Below are 27,274 nucleotides of genomic sequence, written 5' to 3' on the forward strand. Positions count from 1 at the left end.
CATGTTAATATTCCGAGGAGTAAAATGAGGATGCACACATTTCTTGAGGTTACTCAGTGCGACACCCCTACCTGAATATTAATAGCATGAGTATAACTGCAAGGAGGTGCTGCTGTGAGAGTGGTTTACGCTGGTAATTGGCGATTTTCCACTCTGGCACAGGGTGAGGAATGGAAGGTAACAGATGTCTGTCTGACAGAGATGTAGGTCAGCGAGTTTCCTGCATGAGCCTCGGAGCGATGCCATCGGATAAAGACGCGGCTGTTTCTGAGGCCGCTCCCCGCCACGACGTCCTATCTGATCTATCGCCCTGTCCCACTTCCTGCGCTTGAGGAAAATCTATGTCTTTCGAGAGTGCTGTAGAGGACACGTCGGAGTAATTACTGTGCAATGATATAATCTACCCTCCGCTGATCCTTTAATGGCAACAAAAGCTAAATCCTTACATTGTGAGACCCCAATCTTTTGTGTTCCTAATCCATAAACTGGACGTGCTTTTATTTTTTGAAATATGTTGCCATCTTGTGATGCGATCAGTAAGGGATGACTGGCATTGATGGATGCCATCAGGCCCTGATAATATGCTTATTATGCATTTTCCTCCCAAAAAAAGGGCGCCAGAAAATCCTAAACACGATTCTCTCTAAGCATCTTTCATGATTTGCTTCATGCAACAGGGTTAACAAGGAGCTTAATGGTGTAATCTCTTCAGCTGCCAATCTGGCGGACTGTCCTCTTAGTGACTTAACGTCTTGGCTGCGGGTCAAAGTGCACAATCCAAAAAACAAAGCACAACACTCCTGTTAAATCTAAGAAGACTTGCATTTATTACGTGAAATTTACATAAGTAAACAGATGGGTTTTCACTGACACATGCTTTTCCCTTTGAATACCTCACAGGCCAGACCTTCCTCGATCACATCCCCCAAAGTTGACCCTCCAGTCCGCACCACCTGGCACGAGGCCTCCATGGCCCTCCACAAAGCGCAGCAGATTAGGAGAATGCCTTGGGGCAGGCTGACTGGCTGGTTTCACTCTTTGCCAGGCGTGACCCACATCCTGCTTCCTGGCTAATCCTTTTGTTCCTGCAATCTCTGAGTACCTAGCCACATCTAATCCTGTGTGCTGCTTTATTTTCAGAGATAGATTTCATCTCATCCGAGCGTCTTTCTGACAAATGACCCCTCCCCCCCCACCTCTGTTGGCGGCTCTTTGGCGTGAGTGAGTCCCTTTTAGCAACGGGTTAAGGACGTAATTGAAACTGGGTTTCTAAGGAGCCTTGAAAAATGTAATTTCATCAAAAAATAAATATTTCCCAACCCTGGATAAGTGTGGACAGAAAAAAAAATGTTTTTATTTCTTTACATTACGTCCCCTTATAATCAACCAACCAATCATAAATACATACATCCATCTATCCATCCTTCAAACTCTTTACAGTATTTGGGTTTTGCAGAATTGATTCTTAAAACCTAACCACTGTCAAAACATCTGCAGGAAGTTAATTATCAGCTTTTGTTCTCTTTGTTTTAGAAATTATTAAAAAATGTACTGAAGACAGAAAAAGTCTGGACAAATGTGACCTATGATGTGATGTATAGATATGTGGAAACCTATTTAAAGTAGCTCCTTGTCAAATTTACCTTCTCAACCAAAAGTCCAGCAAATTGGTGAATGAACTGCATCATGACATGCTAATAACAAATTAACTTACAAATAATACACTTTTAAATGATTGCAGCTCACAAATGTTAATGATTTTGCTGCACTGAGTGAAAGGAGCAAAATTGAACTGGAAAGTTCTTTGGCCTCTTGCATTGACTGGTCCATCCTGACTGGATTTCATATGGCGTAAATATATATTTGGAGCCCTGAGAAGAAATACTCAGGATGAACCTGAATAAATAATACATTCTACATCTATTATGCATGAATGGACACCAAGAGGAGAAATAAACAAGTATACAAATTAAACCAATGTTACAGTAAAGGGCTCTGTGGCTCTGTTAGAAAATATGAAAGTCGGATATATTTCTGTGCTGCACATAAAGTGTGCAGTATTTTAAAATAAGAAAAAAAATTCAACAGTCAAATATTCATACTAAATGCACACCACTACTTTTGCAGGCAAGTGGGAAATGATTCAAGCACTCACCTAAATATAAAAAATGAGTAAGAACATTTTCCTCTCAGATCATTATCTCTCCTAAAGTCCAAATATGCGCTGTGACGTCAACCAGCATGCAGGAGCAACCACTAAATTAATTGTTTTTGTTAAACAAGTCTCTAGATTATTTTATTTTTTTTCTGTAGATTTGTCACATATTTGCTTTAGGGGGGGGAGCTGTTTTTATGCCAACATTTTCTATTTATCAGTTTGTTAGAATTCAGACACAAGAGGAAACACATTTTTAGGGGGGGGGGGCAAATGTAATCGTCTAAACCAGGTGTTCTCTACATTTATTGAAAAATACACCTCTGTAAATATCAAGTTTTCCAAGCACCACCATCTTGACTTAACAACAAACAAACAAACACAGCAAATTATATAAAATAAAAAAAAATAAAAATAAACTATACATTTTTATTCCACAGCTGGTTATAATGTGCTATGTGTTATATTTTTACACGAGTGAAAACTGTCACATTTAAAGTACCTAGAGGCCTTAAGTTAAAGTCTGAAAGTTGTGGATTTATCAACAGTCCCGCTTTCAAAATCCATTATGGCCACCTTGTCTGTAGTGAACAGGTAAAATGCTAAGAGTGGATTGCCCTTGTTCACTGAACATATCAATAAGCAGACCCCACTGGATGACATAAAGAATAGGTTCTCTATTCTTAAATCCAATTTCTAACTTCAAAGATTAATGGAATGCAGCGTAAATGCTCCCTCGTATTTCTTCCTTCCTTTTTCTCCAGGTCATCCTGGAAGTTCCCAAAATGTTCGTAACTGCATAATCCCTCCCTTGAGAAGATTTTGACAAAGTTAAGATGAATGAGTTCGGAGAACTCTCTCATTTGGTATTTGGTGCCCATTAGCTCGAGGTTACAGCTCATTGTTTTCATTTACGAACAAACCCAAATCTTTTTCATGTCTGTCAGTGATACTTAGGTTCTTTTGATTGTTGATTCTGTGTTGCATGACTTTGTGTTTTTGTGTTTGTTGTGATGTAAAGCACTTTGAAATGCCTTGCTGCTGAAATGTGCTACACAAATAAAATTCGATTGATTAAACTTTGATTGACTTATACTATAGATTATGAGACATAATGATTGAAACAATCACTTCCATGTCCCAAGCAAATCACTAGTTATAAAACTTGTGCATAATTGACATTCTGGAAAATTGACAATATGGCTGGAACAACTTCATCAGAGCGGGTTTTTATCTTGATATTAACGTAAACAACAATATTGAAAACTGCTAAAAAAAAAAAAAAATAATAACCATGTACACACACTCAAAAAAAATAAAAATCATAAAAAATGTAAACATTTTAACCAACAGCATTCTGGAATTTTACCACTTTTCTGACTTCCAGTGGCAGCTAGCTGAACTGTTGTACGAGGATTGATTTGGTCCCAGATGTGTGGTATTCATTCACTGCTCTGTACCAGTTACCTCAAACTTGCAAAAAAAAAAAAAAAAAAAAAACAGGAACAGCAAGTGAAGAATCGATCTTGGCTGTATTATTTTTATTTCTCCTCCACAGGCTAACAAAATATTTGTGAGCTTATCCACTTGTAAAGAAAAAAAAAATGATGCTCTTTGCAGAATCCTGTCTAATGTTCCAGTTCAGTAAGCTGCTATTTCTTTATCTGTCACAGTTCCTGCAATCCTCCATTTGCCGCCCTCATGGTTGTATTTTGCTGATAGCCCCCTAGGCATTGTGGTATTCGAAACACACACACCTGTTTCCTATAAGAACAGAAGCATGACAAGAAAGTTTTGCTATGCCTTTGCATAGTCCTGGGGGAGGTAGTCTCCAAATAGCTACAGTTCACAAATACGTCTACTCTTTTTCCAGGCGGTCAAAATTCTGGTAGCAGAAGCTGCCTGGTTTCTTATACTTCAGTCATTTGGTTATATTCATTCATTTATTCGTTCATTCGAATTCAGTGTGAAAAACAGCAAGTACATTTTATGACTCAGTTTTTAATTTGTGTTTGATAATTAAGGGCCATTTTATTTATTATTATCAATTTTTTTTTTTTACATGTCATAAGGATTTTGCTGGAAGGTTAAAAATATTTAATTTAGCAGATGGAATTTCTCCAAGTATTTACAGAAGAAAAAAAGGTTAGTAAAATTTGCAGGGATTGAGTATAGAAGTGCCAAACAGGAGCAAATGGTGGTAAAAATGTCTCGTAAAAATGTACTTTTTGCACTGAGGAAAGAAAGCCAAATAACTTAACAGTCTTTAAAAAACTAAAGTGAAATCTGAATGTTGTGCTTTGCGTTTGCTATGCCACAAAGACAAAGTGTGAGCATTTCTTGATGACACCCTTTGGGTTTGAGGTCTACTATTTTTAGGCATTGAAGATGGCATTTAATTTCTTTTAGACATTATAATGTAATGGGAATGAGCAGCTGCATTTCCTGCTTCTAAGGGCAACATGGCCAGATGGGAAGATTAAAATATCATGCAAGGGGCTTCAAGTGATCATCTTTTAAGAAAAAATATTATCTCCAAGTTACAACAGAGAGGGCAAAACGTGTAGTATATCTTGGTTTTAAAGAATCTGAACATTTCAACACCCACTTTCAGCACATGCTTAAATAGTTGCAGCCTTGTGAAGCAGTTCTCATGCAAGATTTATTGTTCTTTTGCAGTGTGGGTGGTAACTTTTACTGAGATTAAAAGAACTGCCGTAACATTCGTCATTCCATCTTCAGACAGAATTAGGATCTATGGGAAAAGTAGAGAGCTAAGATGTGTTACAAGTATAATCCCAACATCCAGGAAAGCTCAGAAGTGCATTAAAGTAAAATTTAAAAAAACTAAACCCGTTCCTTTTTTTCTTATTTGAAAGCTTCTGACCTTATTAGAATGGTTGAACTGAGCTAGACTCAACTCTTTGACCCCTGCCACATAAGGGGCAGATACCAGAAACTCTTGCACTGATGTAAATTTTCCACATGCAAAACATTTGCAAACCACAAAGACCAGTGGTGTGTCTGATTTTCAATTAGAGGGAAGTGAAAACAACTGTTATGTAATGTAAAAACCACACAAATCCTAAATATGTAGGGTGTTACTGAGATGCCAAGACAGACACAAAATGCCTAAATACAGCTAATAACCACTCCCCGGGGAATAGGTTTGCTATATTTATAAAGCACGCGTTGTTCTTTGCTTACAAAGCTAATTTCCCTCTCCATTTTTTTTACCATGACTAAACATCAAAACTGCCTTGTGAATCCTTTTGCATTTTAAATACAATCTGCTTAACAGCTTAGTAAAAACTTTGAAAGTAACATCAAAATAGACCCAAGGTTTTCCATCTAAAGCAGAACACTTGACTTTGGCGGTTCCTTTCTTTGGAAAGAGAAAATAAAAACTGCAACATTAAAACAAGTTAACTATAAACTCCTGCATTGGATTCCAAATGAAAGAAAATAGCTAAGTAATATGGAAAGTACCAACAATCCCCTTAGTGTCACGAGTTGGGGTTTGTAGTAGTGAGGATGGACGCGGCAGGACCGAGGTATGGTGAAAATTATGTTTTTGTTTTTTTCTTTTGTTTTTTTTTAAATGATGAATCAATACTCAAAATCCAGGCAGCACAAGTGAGCAGCAGCAGTAACTCTGACTCTGGTAGCAACTGGCAAGTACATTCGACAACTGACCTAAGACCACTGACAATAAACAAGGACCCGACAGGGAACAAGAGGCACAGGCAGGGATAAATACACAGGGAAGGAAATCAGGGGAAACAAGGGATGGCTGGGAACAATCAAGGGGTGACATTAAATAAACACACAGAGAACCAAATTCTCACACTTGGTTGTACTTAACTGATGAAAACATCCAATCTACTCTACTTTTAAGATTTGCGTTTTGAAATATTCGGGTGGGAGACAGAACACACAAAGTTGTTTACTTTCTAAAACATCCTTTGGAAATGTATTACAGGGTATGATTCAATCATGTTAAAGAAAGGAAGACAATTTCGAAGTGCGCTAACCTGTTGGAATATGCATGTACAAGTCTGGTATTTATGGGATTCACATAAATACCAGAGATCACAACCAATACAACAACTTCTAGATATTAGTCAAGGTTAAGAAAGACAAATTACAGTAAAAAGGGGGGAAAAAACATACCCACTAACTTTAGCAGCGGTGGGACTACTATGTAAAATAGTCTATGATTTGGAAGAGCTTTTGTAAATTTATGATTTCTTAGAAGTTCATCCTTAACAATTTATTTTAAGTGAAGTTTACAGAGGTGACAATTTAATGAATCCCTGCTCACATGCACAATTTGTACTAAATGCACAGCCCCACAATGAAATCACTTTTTTCATCAGCCTTTTAATGAAATAAAGTCTTTCAAACTATGAAGATCGTGACATTACGCAGCCAATTTGCATTTTGATTATACCATTGGCTAGAATTTGCAACAGCCCATTTTTATCTATTAAATTCTCAGCTGTTCTCTTTTCTTGCTGCAATTTAAATTAGCAGAATTTTTAATAAAGCTGCTTTGATCCACACAAATTATGCTCTTTGTTGTGATTGTCAGAAAGCAAAACGAGTCTGGATGTCAGTTTGGAAAATGGTCCGGTGAGAATATGAGATAGGTGTCTCTCTTTATTAAAATCCAGATTTGTTTTAAGCAATTGGTGTTGCCATGTCACCTGACAAAATTGTCATTTAAGCAAATGAGTTATTTCAGATGTGGCTGCCTCTGCGACCGTCAGTAAAAAAAACCCAAAAAAACTAGAAAACGGATGCATTAAGAAACCGTGTCTCTGCCGCACATCTCGGCTCCCTCACCTGCAGGAAGGCTCCTGCAAAATAATAGAACAAGGGTGCAGAAACAACAGCGTAGTCTTGTCATTTGTGAAGAGAAGGTTCTGAACCTTCGCTTCAGTGCACATCAAGAGGACAGAAGCATGCATATTATCTCTTTGTGCCACTGATTGCTAAGAAGCTCCTGCTTCTGAAGGGAAATGCCTTCTCTGTCCACGAAAAGCTAAAGGTTGCCCTGAATGTTTTTCGGTTCACCGAGTGTTCACCCTTGGATGGAGCTCTGTTGAATTGCACCGGAGAGAATGATGTTTAATGCAAGTTCGTCATGTGAAAAACAGCACTAATAAATCCCACTGTTGTCCAAAATTATTAACACCAAATCATCACTAACACCCTCATTTGAGCACATTTGTGCACAACACTGCTACTAATATATTTAAAATAGTAAAATTTTACCCATTATAAATGAGCTTGGGTCTGAGGGAGCCAAATGTATAATAGAGTGAGTGAAACAAGGCTATACTTCAACGTTTTACAAACTCTGTAATCCCCGTTGTTCCGTCGATCTTCTTTACAGATTTGCTCGATATATGGGTTCATATTTCTGATATGCACTGAGTTGGTGTACATAAATGGTGTGACGGCAGTGTAAGATTTCCTTTAGGAACTAAAGGAAGCTAAAAATTGACATAAAACTGATTGTTAAAAGATGCAGATGCATTCTTACATTTAAGCCATTTAAGCCTCAGAGGACATGTGGTTTTTGGCACTTTTCATCTGAAGAAATGCACAAACAAGCACCAATCAATTTGTCCTGAAGAAACCCAGGGACTGAACTGATCAGCTAGTATTTTTTTTACTGCTCTTTTACTGTTTTGTAAAACTGTATTAAACAATCAGTGCCATGCCTTGTTAATAGATTTTATTACTGACAATTTTCTTTTGTTTTAATGTCACTCTAGTATCCTGTTCTCACAGAACAGACCATAAATTATAATCTATTAGCGTTTTATTTGGTGACGTTACATTAAAAATAATCCGTCAAATGCAACGTCTCCAACAAACACAATTTTGCATATTGTGTAGTTTATTATATTATTTTCTGATTACGAGATTTCCTCGCTCCCATGTTAGCACAATTGCTTCAGGTGAGCAGAAGGATCCCTGATTCATTCGTGTAAAATGAAGGCAGTTTCAGCATGTGATTTATTGTAAGAAATGTCAACGTGAAGGTTGAAAACCAATATTTCACCTGCATAAATAAGTCAAATACTGTCCTGGGTTTCATAAATATGGAGAATTTACCACAGTTATTGCAAATGGTAAAATTTAATTATGCCAGATTTACAACCAACAGCCGGGTTATGTCATAAAATAACTCGCAGAGTATTTTCCAATAAGGTCCCAGTTATCCATCTTAAGTAACGTCTGCAGTCACTTTCAGCACCTGTCTTTGTACTCCTGTCAGTGAAAAATCTCTGATTGGCTAGCGAAGATCCAATTTAGACAGTGTGTCCCTTTCAAGGTTGTGCTTTTCCACTTTGCTCTTCTGTGCACCAATCTCATTTTCCCTTAACGCTTGCCTGATCCAGTCTCAGGAGAAGGAACCAATTTGATCTTATGCAAGCTCAGATTATCCCAGAGATAAGCAGTTAACAGCCAACAATTTACTCAGAGGATTAAAAAGGACACCGCCGTTCATTGTGTCCGATGCGCAAACGCATTAAAAACTAAATAAAACAGAAAATCAAAACCTGAAACATAAGAAAGACAGTGTGACTTCATAAAGCAAGCCAAAATAAATGGAAAAAAAGATAGTTAATTTAAATTAAAGAAACTTTGGTTCTAAACTACATGTTTTGCAAAAAGAAAAAAAATGCTACTTCCCTAGTTTGTGCGTTCACCATTCTGTTCTCTTCTTTCCAGACTTTTGTAGTGATGAAAGGGAGATGTCTGGCATGGTTTCCACAGCGTGAACCTTTGATAACTGATCATGTAAAGTGATCTTCTATAACCTAACAATGATATAAAATAATAAATAATACAATTTACCTCCACATGGGGCAGTTCTGGCATGAATGGTGTCATGGGTGAGTTGTTTTTTTTTTGTGACCCATATGCTGGCACACACACACACATGCGCACACCCACATCTTGAGATAGGAGTCCAATGAAAATCAAGTAGCCATGTATTAAACATCTTTTTCTGTAAAGATCTTTTTCTGAAAACCAAGCATACCTCTTTTTGGTGTAATCAGAAAGCTATTAAAGATTTTTACAAATCTCAAACTCTTTCATTAAATAATCTGCAGTTGAAATTAAGATTTCATAAATTTTAAATTGTTGACCTTCTACCTGAAGAAGAGCATCAAACGCTGAATTGGGAATTGTGAGATGCAGCCCAGAGTCTTTTAAAATAAGTAAATAGTCATTTCATTTTGAGACCATTCAACGGCTTCTATTACTAACCAGCCTCAGTCATTAGCCAAAAGCCCTGCAAACTTATATTTCTTTTACTGTACTTATACATCATTCTTCATTGGCAAGATTAGCAGCACAACATTAATTCAAGGCGGCTGAAATAATTACAAATATATATCCTTAAACATTGTTGCATCTCCTGAAAGGTTTGTCTCTTGGGCAGTTAGCCAGTTCTGGACTTCTTTATGGACTTGGACAGTGTGACAGCAATAAATATTGTTTATTAACATTAGGTTGCACATAGTTATTTTTGCTTGATTGGGGGTCATAACTAAACTGTGCAGAGACAATATCTCTAATAAGACAGACTTAAGCATCTTCCTTCAGAATTGTTTGACATTCAACCGTATTTAACAAAAGAAGCTAGGAGTGATTCATTAAATGGAAGAATAACATTTGTAATTTCACTGGCATAAAGTGGAAGTAAACTTTATTTATAGAGCACCTTTTACAGGTTAAAAACCACAAAGTCTACTTTTTTTTTTTAATCGAATATTAAAAACATGGTCTTGAAATGCGTTTGTGGAACCATTTACCAGCCTTTGACCGGATGATCTCAGGCTGCAGGAAGAGACATAGCGCTCCACAAGGTCAAAGAATAGAAGAAGACTGGGATGAAACAGCAACCTCTTGGAGCATTCTGTTTTTGGGGATGGGTTTTTCTTTCTTTCCTTAAAAAGTAGTTTCAAAGCACAATTTTAGATTTGTGTTTTTTGAAGTTCTGTGCGTTCTTGTTTTTCGTCATGTCATGTGGAGCTGTAATTCTGTGTTTTTGTGTATGTTTTGTTTTTTGTTTTTTTTATCTCGTGCTGCTGTAGTTAAGATTTCCTGTTATCAGGGGATTTCCAGCCGTTAACAGTTGTGATGTTACATTGAGTGAAAATGTGCTTTCAGCCTAGTTGTGTTCTCCGTTTTGTTGTGATTTATTACATCTTTTGGTGTCTTCACGCTAGTTTCATCCAGTGTGTTTTTTCTTCCTTCACAACTTTAGCATACTGTGCGTGTGGACTGCTGGCAGGGAAAAAAAAAAAAAAAAAAAAAAAGGGCTTATGTTTTGTCTCAGTGTACATACCCACGCTCGCGGACCCCCTCCTCTCGTCGGCCTCTCGCGCTCACATGCCACCTGCTTCTTGGCAGTCGAACACCGTAACTACTCAACAAATTGCCGTCCGGCCCGCTGTAGGCCCGTGAGCATTATGTCTTAGTATTGGAGCGACAGCTTTGAATTGCTTATGAAGCAGTTTCTCTGGAGTGATCTGCTTGCACATGCAACCTACAGTCTCGGTGCAGCAGCAGCTGAGTAGGGAAACTGTGGAAATAATTGTCTGTCTTTCCTTGTTGGCTGCTTTGACGTCTAGCGAATCCCTCAGAGGGCCACTAACAGAGCTGTTTGAAGTCTCTGTCAGCATAGTGGCACAGCACAAACGTGCGCTACATGCTAGTTCACATCTGCGTTGCATCTAGCTATCAACACAGACTGGCTGGTGGGCAGAGGAGAGCTGACGGAAGGAGATGGGCGCATTTAATAGCTGCTGGTGAGACCCCAGCAGATAAACATGACAGCTTCTGATTGGGTGTTTCAATGTGTTGCTCTTTTTGTTATTATCTACAGACCAAAGCAGTTTTTAACCAAAGTGCAGGGAGGGGCAAGGGGGGATGGGCGGTGTTGCTCAAAAACTTCTCTGCAATGAACTTGCAGAAAGTAATAGCATTCAGAAAATTTCCCCCCAGATTTCCCAGTTTGATTCGAGCAGGAATATCTGCAGCATTAATCAAAATCTAAAGTAAATAATATTGCCCCGTAGCTCACTATCGACCCTAATGATGGATGTGGGTGTCTAATGCTCACTCGGGCATTGTATCTGAAATATTTACTCTCGCAGTGCTCCCAGTCAAAGCTGGAAGATGGAAACCGTTGAATAACTGTAATCAACTTTTCATGAATTTTGCGCTTGTCAGAGAGAAAATCGTGCAAGATTATAACAAGGCTCCTCCACTTTGCTCGTGTCAAAATTCCATACTTTTCCATTACTCAAGTTCCTAGTCCATATGTAACCATTTGTAAACAGATGCTTAAGCTCACTATGAATTTAGCAGCAGATATACTGGGACCTCTGTAAGAATCACAAATGCAAGAATAGATGGATGGGCTATTGCCACTCTGTAGTATTAAAATGGCATATAGTGGTGTTTTAGATATATATATTTTTCTTTTTTGTACCTGTCCATTGTGGAAACCCCCTTTCCAAACTCAAAGGAGAATTGAGCAAACAGGACACAATCCAGAGAAGAAGCTTTTCCCCTTACGCTATCGGCTTTAGCCCGCTGTCACTCAGTGAGCTGGACAGACAGCACAGAAAATGTTTCATTTTGTCCACTCAAGTGTCACTAAGTGATGGGTGCCTCTGGAGTGTGTCGGGCTGAAGTTGTGCAACCGCCTGCGGGTTGGGGGAACGTGAAAAGCTCCAAGGATTTTAGCGCTGCTTTTCACAGACACAGTGCACATGCCATGTGAGGTCACACAGGAGTAAATTTATCCCAGAGGGAGTGAGGACCTCACATCAGATGTGCCGTCCTCACCGTCCTCCGGAGGGCACCTCAATTTAGGCTGGTGAAGGGCAAGAAATGGCCGCCTAATGCTCTAATGGATTATAGGATTTTTCTGCCCGTGCGATATAGGGATGTCTGAAGTGTCTTATCTTAGTTTCTGTTATTGCGTCTGCAGCGACATCCCTCCGTTCTGGCGACATTTTGCACCCTCCCTCTCCAGTGAAGCTGCGAACGGTTATCACAATCAGTGGAAATGCCACCTAGTGTCATCGTCGACTCGCTAAATGCTTATTACATCTTGCCTGAATCACAGCATTCCATATGGCAAGTGATAAGATTTGGGGAAAAGAGAAAAAAAAAAAAAAAAAAGAATTTAATCTCAGCTTTCCTGTGGACAGCCTGAAAAATTCAGTGGAATAAAACAGGGAATTTAACAGATGTGCACGTCAGATTTTGATTCATGGGGCTAGCGTCTGTGATTGATGCTGCCATTGATGCTGCTGGTGATCTGTGATACAGCAAATTGTGAAATATTCATACCCTTTAGCTTTTTCTCATTTTTCCATGCAACAAATCAATGTGTCTTATTGGGATTTTATGTGATAGTAGTTCTTTGGGGGGTTTTTTTCAAACAAAAGACAGAAAAGTGGGACATCCACTTTTTGCTAGTGTGTGCTGGTGTTGGGGTATAAGATTATTGGCAAAAATGTTTTATTCATGCTTATTAAAAAAAAAAAAGAGCCTAAGCTCCATCAGTTTGGATGGACAATGTCTGAACAGCAATTGTCAATTTTGGCACCAATTGTTCTAACTATCTGTGCTACCCATTAATCCATCCTACCTTGCGGTAATGTGCATGTCTTTGCTACGTCACATACCTCTTACTCACACAGATAGTCGGAACACAAATTCTCAATTTTTCCTATGTCTGGACTTTTGAACGGCCCATTCTAACCTTCCACTGTTGCTGTGTCTTTATGGTCGTTTTCCTTCTGGAAGATGAACCTCTGCCCTCAGACTTAAGTTTATTGCAGTCCAAAAGGTTTTTTTTTTTTTTTTTCTGAGGATTTCCCAGTGTTTAGCTTCGTCCTTCTTGCTATAAATCCTAACCAGCTTCTTTGTTACTTGCTGAACAAAAGCACTCCATGCTGACACCCCCATGTTTAACAATGTCTGGTGAACAATGCTCAATGAAAGGTCCAACGCCTAATATATGGTTGTACAGCTTTACTGCTAATAAATTCGCCACAGCTCCTGTCTGCTGTGCTCCTTTGTCTTCATGTCGTCATAACGCTGTTTGTTCACTGATTCGATCCAGTTTCAATTCAGTGTATTTGTCCAGCATCAATTCACAGCACACGTCAGCTCAAGGCATCCATGAAAAAAAAAAAACATTTCTGTCCAATCATAACATCCATTCCAATTATTTGTCAAACAATGCAGTCGAGTTCAGTTTACTTTTCAAATGTGTTAAAATCTAAGCAAACCCAGCAGATTGCTTCAAGTGACTTGCAGCATTCACTCATCTCGATTTTCTATGACAAACCTCTGAGGCCTTTATCAAACAGCTGTATTTATAACGAGATTAAAGTACCCACATGTGAAATTCAAGTTGCTGACCTCTTAAGGAATCTTTTAGAACATGATTTATTTACGGGTATCCGTTTAATGGGAGGCATGCTGCAATATTTGTACAAAGAAAAAGAAAAAAAAAAAAAAAAACGGAAAAAAAAGTCTATTCTTTTACAATTGCTAATTTGTATGAATCTATGAAGTAAAACCCAAAGAAACTCACCGAAGTTTTTACCTATGACATGATCAATGTAAACACTTGTGCACACCACAGCATTTTACATTGAAGGGCAACGAACACACGCCTGAATGAAGGAGTTTGCTGAATAAATGATGGCTTTAATCACTGCCTTGGGTGTTAACTAATGTATCGAGGGAGAGGAGGAGGGAGCCCGTGGAGCTCCTCATGTACCAAAGCAACCCCCACCAACCGGAGATGATTATGTGCATCTAAACTGCTGCATAGATGGGTAATGGGATTGCAGGCATGCTGGTCCCCTGGTAGATTAGACCCCCTAAGAGTGCCTGTGACCTCTCCCCCAGTAAAGAGGACAGAGAGCCACAGCATGGCTCCCATTTGTTTGTTTTTGGGTTGGAACCTTTATTAAAGTGCAATACGGGTAATAAGTGAGATGGTTATGAGCTGCAAATAAAAGAGGAGAAAGAAATTAATTTTTGAAAGAGGGCAGATAAGGAATCAAAACGCATGTGCTTTAAATTTCTACGACTTTTCAGATTGAAGTTACCAGAACATTCTTAACCTCTATGAACCTTTTTTTTTTTTTTTTTTTTTTTTATACGTCTTGGAAAAAAAGAATATATTCAATTTGTATACACTGACAATCACAGAGTATTTACACGATAGGTACTCTTAATTATATTGTATTAGCAATTAGGTGATACGTTCAGCAAGTACTTTTACTTTTAATACTTAAGTATTTTTAAAAGCCAGTACTTTCTTACTTTTACTCAAGTAAAACTGTTAATGTGGTACTTCTACTAGAGCACGTTTTTGTCTGTGTATTTGTACTTTTACTTATTGTTTGAGTACTTTCTCCGGCACTGCAGAGTAAACATCCACAGCTAAGAGACTGCATGTGGTTAGCAGTTTACCGTTCCCCTTTTGCCGAAGTGACCTTGTGACCTCTTTCTGAAAGTAGTTTGGTCCAGTCAGCATGTGTTGTAATGAGTTTCCAGACGGTTTTGTCAGATTTAGTACTTTTCACCCCGATTTGGACATGATTGAAGCCCTTTTGGATTTCTGTAGTTATTTTATAAACAGTGCTGCTAACACAGTGCTGTGGAACATTCAGATTAGCCTTTAGAACATGGAAAACAATACTTTTCCTTGTATTTTTGGAAAAGTATTTCCCAAAATGCTTTGTGATTTTGTTCATGTTTTGTACTTAAAAAGAAAAATCCCACCCCTCAAACATACATATCGCACCATTCGTGTGGAGATCGCTGACTATTAGGTTGAAAATTCAACATAAAACTTAGGTTATTGCCTCATTTAGTGTACAAATAAAAAATATATATTTTTGATTAAAAAATAAGCACATTGATAGATCAGCTTTTACAGAAAGTAGCAGTAAACAGGTTCTAGAAGTGCAAAACTCAACATTTGTGATGAGATGGCAAATGTTCAAAGCTCGGCTTTATTTAAAGTGTCACTCATGATTTTTAATATTTTTTTTTTTACATTTTTTGAAGACAGCATTGATTTTATTGTGATACAAAATCACAGATATTTCAGTGTTTCATTGCTCTACATTTAATTTTGCCATCCATCTATGCTTCAGTTTTGATCTTTGGTAAATTTTGAACATGCCCGGGTTTTGTGATCTTTTTATTATTTCTTTTTTTTCTGTTATATGCTAGTTGTTTGTGGTGTAGTTCTCCTTCGCTGCACGTGCTCCACTTTTGAGTCACTCAGTAAGCGTGCTCTCACAATCAATGAAAAGGCTGCTAAAACTCTGCTCTTTTTTTAGGAAACCGTCCTGAAGTGCATCTGAAGTCAAGTTTGGCTGAAAGAGGTCATCAAGCTGAAACCAAAATGAGCTCTTAGAAAGTCAAAGCAAATCCTTTCTCCTAGAATACTTTCCTTTCTCCTGCCTGTCAAGCACATAGAGTGCAAATATTTTCACTGGTGGACTTTTATGTTGGGCCCAAAGTGTGCTGTGGTGTTTGAAGGAAAAAGCATCCCAGCATTTTCTAAATGAGGCATAATAGATGTGTTAGTGACATAAACATGCTGAAGCGATGTAAGCGGCCTGACAGGAACATCGCTTCTAGCAAGTCCTGTGTTGCATTAGTGATGATTTTCCAGGAGGAGGTTACAAAGAACCTTCGGAGCATTCAGACCCGGAAAAGACCCCAAACAACAGGCCATGCTCACACGGGTGAGTGCTCCGAAAAACCCAGCTTGGCACGCCGTTATTCCTGACCCACTCCGAACACTAAACAATCTACCCTCGGAAAAATATATAGGTCATTCTGGGTCTAAAAATGGCTGGCTGTCCCTGAGGCTCACCGGAGCATGAAATAGACTTTACATCACTTTAGCCGAGCCACAACAACCAGGAAACTTTCAGCTTTTGCCTCATTTTTTTAACGCCCTTTTATAGCCGTAATCAAACATTTGGCACTTCCCTCGCCTCCCATTCTTTCTTTCAGTTGATGACCTGAATAAGATATCAGCAGTTTCCCCGGGTTTGTAATATGACAGGCGAGGCTAAAGTTATGTCGAGATTTAGATAACATGGCTTGCTGAACACTAAATACGTTGCACCTCTGCGCTCCAGACTTCCCCCTGTCCCGATAAGCTAGAAACCAGGGGTGGATTTTTTTCTTTTTAAACCTGCGGACCTGTGATATTGGAAAGATAGTCTCATGACAGGCATCATATTTATTTCCAGCCACCCGCCTCCCCAACTACAGGCAGGTTTCTATTAGAACGATAACAAGATTTCCTCCTATAGGGTGCATTCTGCATAGTTGCAAACCACGCTAAGAAAGCTGCTCTCGCTTGTTTTCGACGCCAACAACTTTAGGCTGCAATTTGCGAAAGTAAACTCGCTCGCAGCAAATTGGACAGCGTGGTGAGGAAATTTCTATTTCTATTTGTGGTAATTTCTAGATGCTTTTCCTCCGCAGCCATACTGTTTGTCTCATCCCCCCCCACCCTACCCCTCTCTGTGCCTAATGTAGAAAAATCCCTGGTGGATTTGCCCCGGAAATGGCCTCATGTTTATTTAAGCCTGTTTATTAAAGTCGGGCGCCCGCTTCCTCCTCAGCCCCCCACATTCTTTTTTTTTTTGCGGTGTTTTCTTATAGCTGGCCAACCCTGGATTCATTCATCAATTGGGCCTACAGCACGGAGGCCTTTAACAACAACTCTTCACCACGACGACTGCGACATCGGCTCTGTACACAAACCAGCGGGTGTATCAAAGAGACGCACAATTACAGAGGAGGAGATGGGAATAGGTAGAAAAAATGCCCATGCAGAGGAAGAACAGAAATTGTGTGTGTGTTGGGGGAAAGTGGCAACGAGTGTCAGTGATGCAGCTTCTAATTGTGGTTGTGGGTTGAGCACTACTACGTCTCATTGTGAGAACTTGAGCAAAGACAACACTCCTGCACAACTCCAGGTCAAAGAGTTTACAAACACTCATCAGCACAAAGTTTTGTCAATTGAGTTTTATATTAACTTATTTGGAGAAAATCAGCAAACAGTGTAATAATAGCCAATATTATAGGCCTAGATATTTTGGATTATTTTAGAAGTCAAACCAAATCCCCCCTAACAAGAATTAGTTCTAGATTCAGTTTGTTCACATTAAATTGAGTGAATTCATGTCCCTTGCTCAACACTCACGGTTCCCATGTGAACTACAGCTTGTTCATTTATCATGCTGTCTGAAGTTGTTTATGCCGTTGTTCGAAATCTGTTCAATTCTTTCCTGTTGTCTCTGCGAACATAAACTGTGTTTTAAAATGGTCGAATTCCCAAAACAGCTGCTCCCATTCACATTTTTAAGCTTCTGCTTTCAGAAAAAAAAAAAAAAAAAAAAAAAAAAGAGTCTGAAATGTTCATCCAAAACACAGAAATGTAAAAAAAAAAAAAAAAAAAAACTAAAGCTGCAATTTATTCACTTGTCTTTTCTGTATCTTCTGCCCAGAAATCAATATTTGGTGATGTTAAAAATCCTCGGCTTAATCTATTAATTTTGAGAGATTTCAAGTAAAATTCTTCTGCATAAAGTAAAGCACAAGGTGGCACAGCCAAGTGTAAAGGCAGATGATGCATAATATTGGTTTGTAATAATAAAACAGCTTAACCCTGACAAATATACCCACACACACACACACACACACACACACACACACACACACACACACACACACAAGCAAGCTCACCTTGAGAGAAAATACTGTGCCCATTTGTCATTTGAAAACATAAAGCATGTCCAGTCCAAAATTATTCATATCTTTGGCAGTATAAGATTTGTTGATAATCTTATAATTTTTTTTCATTGTACCAACGTGTTTTGAGTATTTCTGAAGGCGTCTAGCCAGAGTCCCAACTTGAATCTGATAGATAATTAATGGAGGGAGGTAAACAAAGTAATGGCAAACAGAGCTTCCAACTTTAAAGATTTGAAGCTCATCACCAAAAATAAAATGTAAAGTTACCACCACAAACGTCCTGGTCTTCAGTTATATGAAGGTGTTGATTGCATGCTCCGTTTATATTGTTATCTTGCGAGATATATCCACCAGAAACAATCCTCCTTGATTGCATTAAAATAATTTGTAATTAAATCTGCTGGGTGTGTGAATAATTCTGGGCTTCACTATATGCGTGAGGAGTAATTTTTCTGTGGAAACTCTACTTGCACAATAATAAAAAAAAGGACTTTTTTACTATCTGTGTGACCAAATTGAAGTGTGTAAGAGGAAAGCTTCTCTGAAAGGTTACCATATTAATATTTAAAGTAATCTTTGTGTAAAGATGCTAAATAAAAATAATAAAACCAGATAAAAAGAGAAAGACTCGCATCTTAGTTCAGTGGAGAGCACAACAAAAGGAAGCCTGGGCTTTTAAGGAAGATGAAGATATAAAAGATCAAAACAAAGGATAACTAAAAAAGACTTGGCAAACATCGACATCCAGCTGTGCTGCAGTGAATCAGGGTTTTTTTTTTTAAACCAACCAAACTGGAGCCAACTAAAAAAAAAAAAAACAAAGGAAACATAGAATCAAGAAGAGTCCACACAGAGCATGAGTATATTTATATCTATATATATATTTATATATATATATCTTCATTTATTTTAATATTTAAATCCACTAAAAGTTGTAAATACAACTTTTGAATGAAAGGCACAGGAAAAATCAGACAACGCTGATATAATACTTAAAAGAAAATTACAGTACAAAAGTGGACAGTTAGTTACGCATGAACAAATCCCTCTAGGTTCAACGTCCTCCATAGTTAAATATATCCGACACATGGGTAAACAAACATAGCTGTCACAACAAATGATGGAGTTGAAACAAAAGAGAGAGAGAGAGAAAAAAAAAAACAAATCCGTAAGCCAAACTTGTCTTTATTGCTTTTCCTAGCTGGCAAGAGTCATATCAGTTTCATCAAATGAAGCATTCATTTGATTACTATCCCAACTTTTTATGGTGTGCATTAAACAAACCTCCACTGGGTATTTTTAGGATCCTACTCGTGATATTAAAACTTACAAAAAAAAAACAACAAAAAAAAAAAACAACAAAAAACAAATGGGACTTCGAGGCAGATTTTCTTTTCCTTTTTAAACCAAGTTATGCTGAGTAATGTATCCTATAAACCAAGAGCAAAATGAGCCTTGGTTTGTGATTGTGATTATGCTTTTAATTTGTTGGTCCACTGAGTGTAAAATCATCCCCAACCTCTAAGTGGTGAAGAGCGTTTAAATATTTAAACGCAGAGATTTCTGGGCTGCGAATTTTAGAAAGTGTAGGTCCGGAAGCCGTTTCTGGAACAAGAAAGTAATTTTAAAGATATCTTCATTCCCTTTTCTTATACCACTGACCTGACAGAGGTTATTGCATCGAGCAGCACTTGGAGAACTCCGACAATAGAATTCATTCATCAAATCAAGACAAAGAAGGGGAAACAGAATGGGGATTAATTATGTGTTCTGGTTCTTTCAGAATCACTTCATTTTCTCTTTTAAATTAAGTGGTTTTATGACACTGATGGAGGGAAAAGTGTTCAACAAATCATTTATCTATTCTGCTGGAGGCCGACGACGTAAAGGGGAATCGTTCAAAGCAGCTATGGCTGATCATTGTTTAGGAGAAAGAATATCAGTACTCAGTCAGTTCTTCAGTGTGGACCAGGCGTTAGGAAAGGTGTGGTCTCTTACTACCAGTAGCCTCTTTGGTATCGGCACATCTGCATTAACGGACTGCCACAGTCCAACTGTCGCCTTCCTGTTCCTATGAGCAGCTGTCTCACCATTTCTGATTCCTAGTAAACAGAAAACAATAATCCACACAAGAAAGAAAAAACAAAACAAAACAAAATGATTGCCACAATCCTGAAACCTGAATGATTGGAAAACAACAACAAAAAAGGTGCATCTCAATAAATGTGAACATCATCGAAAAGTTGGTTTCTTTCAGTAATTCAATTAAGGGCATTTAAGGATTCTTTACACACAGTTATATAATTCAACCACTTATTTCAGTTCCTTTAGATCATTATGGCTTATAGCTAAAGAAAACTAATCTATTGCGTTTTTTTTTTATTTCAATGCTAGCTGAAATAGGGCTTCACAGTATATCTCAGATTTGCAAGTCATATTGTTTTTGCATACTGCAAGTCAGATGTGTTAATGCAATATTCACCAAAATGCTACTAAAGCTGCATGCTTTTCCAAAAGCTTGCAGTCCTAATGCAAGACCAATACACAGCATTTGTTTTTGTCTTTTCTGTTTTGAGTTGGGTAAGCCTCAAAAAGGCATTGCTAAAGAAAACGGGCTATTTACAGAGGGCCGTTACCAGCCACATAAATGGAATGGAAAGTTTAGTGGATGGAAAAAAAGGTTTAGGGGGAACAAAGGAATTGTGAAGGAAAGACTATTCAAGCGTCATTCATGGTCACAGATGATCACTTCTTCAAGAAAGAGTTTTATTGAGATGTGTGACGCAAGTGTCATACATGAATATATATTTTCAGTCTAATTTAATAATCAGAAAAAACAGATTTAGAATTTTAAATCAGCTACAAGCCATAATAATCAAATTTAACAGACACACTTGAAAGATTTTACCCTGTGCGTTATGAATACATATACACATTTTTCTTTTTAAACTGTATTACTGAAATAAATTGACTTTTTGATTATTTCTGATGATCATTGAGATGGACCTGTACATAAAGAGTAGCTGTCAAGTTTTTTTTTTTTGTATATGTCCTCTGAAATCCAAAACTTTCTAACCCACTTTTTCCACCCCCCCTTCTTCTTCTTCTTCTTTTTTTTTTTTTTTACCTCTTCTCCCTTGGCCTTTCCTGCCATCCTGCAGCAGGTGATTCATGCTACTTCCACCTTCCAGGCAGCATTGCTACAGAAAATAAAGAGCCACAACACAGCAAAAAATAACCATGGCTCAAATGACTACAATTCAGCTCTGCAAAACAGAATCAACCCTTCTAGAAATGAAATAAAACTGAGAACTATGACTAAAACAGATGTTAAGGTTTTTAATGGTATGAAAAAAAAAAAAAAAAAAAAAAAAGAAGAAACTGAGGCATAAAAAGGAAAATAATCATCATCTGGGCTGTGTGATGTTACGGCTGCTGTTGCTTGGTTACTGTTGGTTTGCGTTAGCCTGGCTCCAATGACTGATGCGCTTACCGGAGCCCTTCCTTATTTCTGCTCCGGAGGTGGTAGCCCACCCTGAGAGCCGACAGGTTAACCCCGTAACCTCGCTCCCTTGGCTCAGGTAGGTTTTTTTTTTTTCTTTTTTTTTTTTGCAGTGCCACAATCCTCTCAAACAAAGCAGAAAAAGTCAGGGTAAAAGCTAGGGCTTTAACAAAGTTTGATTCAAACACCTTCTTCTTGCTCCAATGCGCAAAGGGAGCGAATGACATCATGAACAAGAACCGATAGCTCAAGAATCCGGAGATAAAGAGTACAAAATCGTGTCTCGAAGCGTCGGGCTAACGCCGACCCCATGCATTACCTTGCCATGGCGGAGGAGGACGCGGCAGATAGCCGTGTGAGGTATTCGCGCAGTTCCTTGGCCGCCTGAAAGCGGCCGTAGCGCTTTTTAGGCTTGGTGCACTCGTCCAACAAAGCCTCGAGTTGTCCATCTTTGGCTATGTGAGCGGGCGGGTCGTGAAGGAGGCCGCCGGTGGTTCCCCGCCACGTGGCATACTGCGACAGTAAGTTCTGGCACACGGCATAATAGTTGTGGTCCACGGTGACCCGGGAGCAGAGGGCCTCCTTGGAGAAAGAAAGGCAGGCCTCCCTGTCGCACTCCTCGAAGCGGCTCTCATACCACACGTCGTAGCTCTCCGGCTTGTCTGCAGGTGGACACACATAAAAATGTTTATATTACTTTTTTTTTTTTTTTAATCACCTTTGCAGTGGGTGAAACATCTAATTTAATACTGTTCAGATTTAAGTGATTCTGATATAGAATCACCTGAATCTTTGGTTAATACTTTTTTTTTTCCCTTTTTGGCTTTTCATTAAAAAAAAAAAGACTTTGTTTATGCAATACACAATAGTAATAGCAAACATTGTGAATTGCATAATTTTATTTACTATGTCGGCATTTCATTTAGTTGGTTTGCTCATTGGTACAACTTAAGCACTATTGACCTTTTTTTATTTTAGATCTGCTTTATGTATGAAGTTGATATCAGATTTCCCCCCCCAGAGATAGAAGGACATTTTGGGTTCATTTTTTTTTTTTCTTTAGTTCTTGTAAGGCTTTGTTCTGCCAATACCAATTTTAACTTTCTAATTTCTTTCACAGAACCATTTTGTGACAGATATGAAAAAAAAAATTATAAAATTGAAGCTTTCTCCTGCAAGTGGTCATTAATTATAGCTTAACCCTCTTAAGGGAGGTGTCACCGCAAAACAGTGTTTAAGTATTTCAAAAACAAAAGTAAAAAACAAAGCATTTTGAATTTGTTTCGCATCTTACATTAGCTACTAGCATGACTAGCACTGCATGAACGGTACTCTTTGCCGTTTTCTCTTGGATCCTTATCTTTTCTCTACGACTTTCAAAAAGCTGCCAGCATTTCACAACCCACTATGCATCATAGCATGAACATGACACATGTTTTAAAATGTTTTATAATAATAATCCAGAGCACCGTTTCCTCCTTGTTGAGCGACCCTGTTATCTGATGAAAGCCTTGCTCTCTTGCAGCCTCAGTGAATGGAAAACACATCTCAATGTGTTACTGAAAACACTTTTCTTTTAAATATGTCACAACCTCTGCTTTTGCTTCTTGTAGTAAGTTTTAAAACACCCCGGTAATACTGAAAATTTCAACTTTGAATGTCTTCACTCAGTAAATGCATCCTAACCAATGCAACAAAGTGTGGTGTTGTAAGCATGACTTGGTTATTATGTATGGTGCATTCACTGATCAGAAAAATACTGGGATTTTCTTTAAACAACAGAGTTCTTTGGCTCTTAGAGAAAGGTGAGAAATGTTTTATCACTTTAAGGTTTCACATTTGCTGGTTGTGAATCCTTAAAGATTTACAGAGGTGAGACACTGTAAATCTGTATCATTGACAGGTTACAGTTTCAAATTCTAACCATGTAAATTGCTAAGGTTGCTTGTAACCATTGTCAAATCAGAGTTTGTTGAAAAATGCTACAAAATTGGTTAAAAAACAAAAAATGCTACCATTTAAAAAAAAAAATCTAATTTTTGCATATAGCAGGTTTAAGATTGAGGTTTCTTAACTCCTGGTTGCTCCATGTTTTAGACAATTTTAATGATTAAAAAAAAGGGGGTAAACTACAAAACTAAAAATGTTGAACAGAAGTTACACACACCTCTCATAGTTGGAGACTTTCTTTGTCATTTATATTTATGTAACTATTGCGTTTATTTAAATAACCCCAAAAAATGTAACACATCAGCCGCAGAAGAAACCAAATAATCTCTAAGAAGTCTCTAGCCATTGAGAGAAGGGCTTTTTTCTTCTTTTAAAGGCTCACAGCCAAACAACCATCTACAGTTTTATTTGACAGAAATGAACCCTTTTACTTGATTTACAGAGCAAATAAAATTCTTTCCCCTGCTCATTTTATTTTCCTTTTTCATTCTCTTTAGAGGATTGGGTTAGGAAAGAAGGGAGGCAATAAAAAAAAAAAACCTGGAATGATGAGAGAGCTATTGGTTTGCGCATTAAAAGCAGATCAATAACACTGTTGGTAGACTGGAGGGGACCCAGAGGATGCAAACATATAATCAGTGCATCAGGCACTATAATGCACTTCTCCTCTGGCTCATCAGAACAACTCAATCAAACATCCAGAACTGGCCCGTTAGTGAGAACAGGGGGGGCCCGCTGTGGGGCCCACCCCCCAAAAGAGGCGAGACACATCAACCTCAATCAGTGTGGGTGATGAAGATGGATATATCTGCGCCCCGGCGCATATAAAGATGTACACGAAAACGCAGCGAGGTGAGGTGAAAAGCAATTAATGCTTCAGAGCCGGTCATGCGTCAAACCTCAACGCTGATTGACAGATGGCATCGGGAGAGTGTCCTGCTCTTCTCACAAAATTGTGCCCCCCGCGCACACACACACACACACACCGGTTAGAAAAACCTCAGAAGAAAAAAATAGGGCCGAGAAAGACATACTCAAGGACACATATGCAAAGTATTTTGAGTCTCAGGAAAAAGTGAAAAGGACATTATGAGGCCCAATATAGTGCCTTCCAAGAGCACCTTTTCACATTTTGTCAGGATGCATTTTCAAATTTAAATGCCCTTTTGTGCCATATGCAGACTGTAATGCATACCTGAAGAGGAAGGAAAATGAGGGAAAAATAAAAATGAATTCAAATCCCAAAAGTGTGGCATGCATTTTTATTTAGACTAACCGTCACTCTCAAAATGCTTCCAAGTAAGTCAACAGATCTACGAGGACGCCACTGGCATCATGGCAGTTAAGGAGTTTTTCAGATGGGCCCAAATAAAATCTAAAAAAACAAACAAAAATAGTGTCTTCAGTGACTACCTGTGTAGTAATTAGCTGGGGCAGGGCAGCAGCCCAACCCCCAAATACTTTTTCCTTTTTTATGACTACATGTTTTGACTTATATTTTATATAAGGGTGTTTTCACATCTGATAATTTGGTATAGTCTGTTCGACTGGGGACCAAAATTGTAACAGTTACATTTTTAGCTGGTGTGGTTCGCTTTCACACTGCACCAAATGAACTAAACCCTTTGAAAAATCTGCCTCCCAAACCCCTCACATGTGGTGGTGCTGCACCAATGACTACTCAAGACAAGGAGAAGACGTGAGCGCAACTTCCTTCTTTGCAAAATGCTAACAAGATGGAGTTACAAAGAGGCACAGCTCAGGGCAGCTCTTAATTGTGTCGACAAAATTGTTGTCCTTTATAGCAAGAAGAAAACCAGTTTTCAGAGAACATCATACAAAGCTCTGTTTTCAGAGCTTTTGCCATTTTTCACATATGGCAAACATGTGAAAAAAGGTGACAAGGTCATTTAAGTCTTCGTACAAAACAGTATTTGAGGTGGAAAGCCAACACTACAAATCACACCATTCCCATTATGAAACAAGTTGTTGGAGGCATCATGTTGTTTTGTTAGTGGGGATAGAGGGGTTAGTCAAAGCTGAATACAAATCCAGGCCAGCCTTAAAAATTTGCATTCGTTTCAAAAAAAAAAAAAAAAAAGAAGAAAAAAAAAGGTATTTCAATCATATGCTTTTGTGTTGGTTTATTACATGAGATGCTCATAAAAATATGTTGAAGCACATTAGTTCAAGGGCAATGAATGCTTTTTGTAAGTCATCTACCTTAGTTTTTTTTCTACCTGCAGGTCTGGGCAAATTTACAAAGCAAACTAAATGATTTTCAATTCAAATCAGCGGCAGAATGAGGTGAGGCACGACCATCTAGCCCCGTGTGTCTCAGGTATCTGGCATCTTCCATGTTAAAGAGCTCAGACTGGACCTGTGTGCATTCCTCTCACACCTATGCCTTCACAAGGTTGAGCAAATTTTGAAGGCATGGCCTGAGACCTCGTTAACATAGCCTTACTGTTGAGTTCAGAAGAGAAAGTCGGATATTGGGAACGGAGACAAGTGTGAGAGGAAAAGCAAGTGCATCTTTGGGAGACTGTGTAAAAGAGAAAGAGGAAAATGAGTGACACGAGTGTTGTCAAGCCAGCCAGTGACGCCATGAGCTCAATCATGGGGAAATCGCTCCTTTCGCATCACTGGACTGTGCAGATAAAAAGGGCACAGCTCTCCGTCTCCGGAACCCCCTGCATCCATATGGATGATTCTAATAAGAGGGTGGATTGGCACGTTGCTTTCTGCGTGTTTGATTTACAAATCGATTGGTTTCAGTTTGGACCGATGACTCTGGCATTGCACGCTTCAGGATGCTTTCCCAGCTCAGGCACTAATTGTAGGGATTGGCTTCTCTGTTCCCAGAGCCTTGGGAAGTTGCCGCGCCTGTTTCCTACTGCTGTTCACCACACGGCCGTGACCTAGTAATGCTCATTACCGCCATGATCCCCCCCCCCCTCTTCTTCCTGCTGCGTTGCAGCGCTTTGGCACACACACACAAACAGATCCAGGCACACAAACATGAAGGAAGCAAATAAACTTGAGGCTTAAGCTCTGAAAGGCCAGGGGTAAGCAGCTTGAGTTGTCAGGCTCTAAATGTGTCGGGCCAGACAAAGGGAGTATCAACCTGGATTGTGCTCCAGGACTGGCAAAGGGCTTCGGTGACAGGCTGGAAAATTGCAGCTCTTGGCAACAAAGATAAATATACACACTTCTGAGGAAGGCAAATACATGAACACACATAAGCATAATCATGCAGAAATGAAGCAGAAATTCAAGTGAAAAACGGCAGGGATGTTGGAGTTCCTTCACACGTTCTGCATTACTTTGTGGTTCCCTGGAGCTGAAGCTTGTAATTTGGTAAAATGCAGCTTTATCCCGGGATAAATTTATCACAATGCTTCTATTATGCGTATGAAAAAAAAAAAAAAAATAAGGAAATGCACACTCCCTTTCACTTACAAGCAATATCTCATATCCGTCACAGGGTACAATGGTGAAGCCTCAACATCTAGCAACACAATAGTTTATCACTTTAATAGGATTTCAGCACAAGGGGACAAATCTAAGTGTCGGACGAGGTGGCCGTCGCTCTCTCTGAAGTGGCCCCTGGAAGGAAGACTGAAGGGAGGCGAGCAGCAGCACTCAGGGTGTGATGTATAGCTTTCCTGGACCTTGTTATGGGCTTTTTTTTTTCTATCCGCGAGGCAAAAATCTAGGGCAGCAGAGATGGCTCGTTATCCGAACAATCTTTGCTTTGATGGGGACGCATGTGTTAGAGAGAGTGGGGGTGCTGGCTGGATATATTC

The 27,274-nt window shown here is 38.7% G+C and overlaps 1 protein-coding gene across 1 annotated transcript in view; it reads right to left on the bottom strand.

Moving 5' to 3' along the window:
- Window positions 1-18,874: 18,874 nt before the first annotated feature.
- dipk2ab (divergent protein kinase domain 2Ab) overlaps window positions 18,875-27,274 on the bottom strand; it is a 38,221-nt gene continuing 29,821 nt past the window's right edge. Inside the window, exon 4 of the mRNA XM_014984978.2 lies at window positions 18,875-22,177. Within this exon, the coding sequence (XP_014840464.1) occupies window positions 21,831-22,177 (347 nt within the window). The 3' untranslated portion in view covers window positions 18,875-21,830. The remainder of the gene's footprint in view (window positions 22,178-27,274) is intronic.

This window comes from Poecilia mexicana, unplaced genomic scaffold (assembly GCF_051168715.1).
Source record: "Poecilia mexicana isolate PSO_F unplaced genomic scaffold, ASM5116871v1 scaffold_20, whole genome shotgun sequence".
Classification (NCBI taxonomy): Eukaryota; Metazoa; Chordata; class Actinopteri; order Cyprinodontiformes; family Poeciliidae; genus Poecilia; species Poecilia mexicana.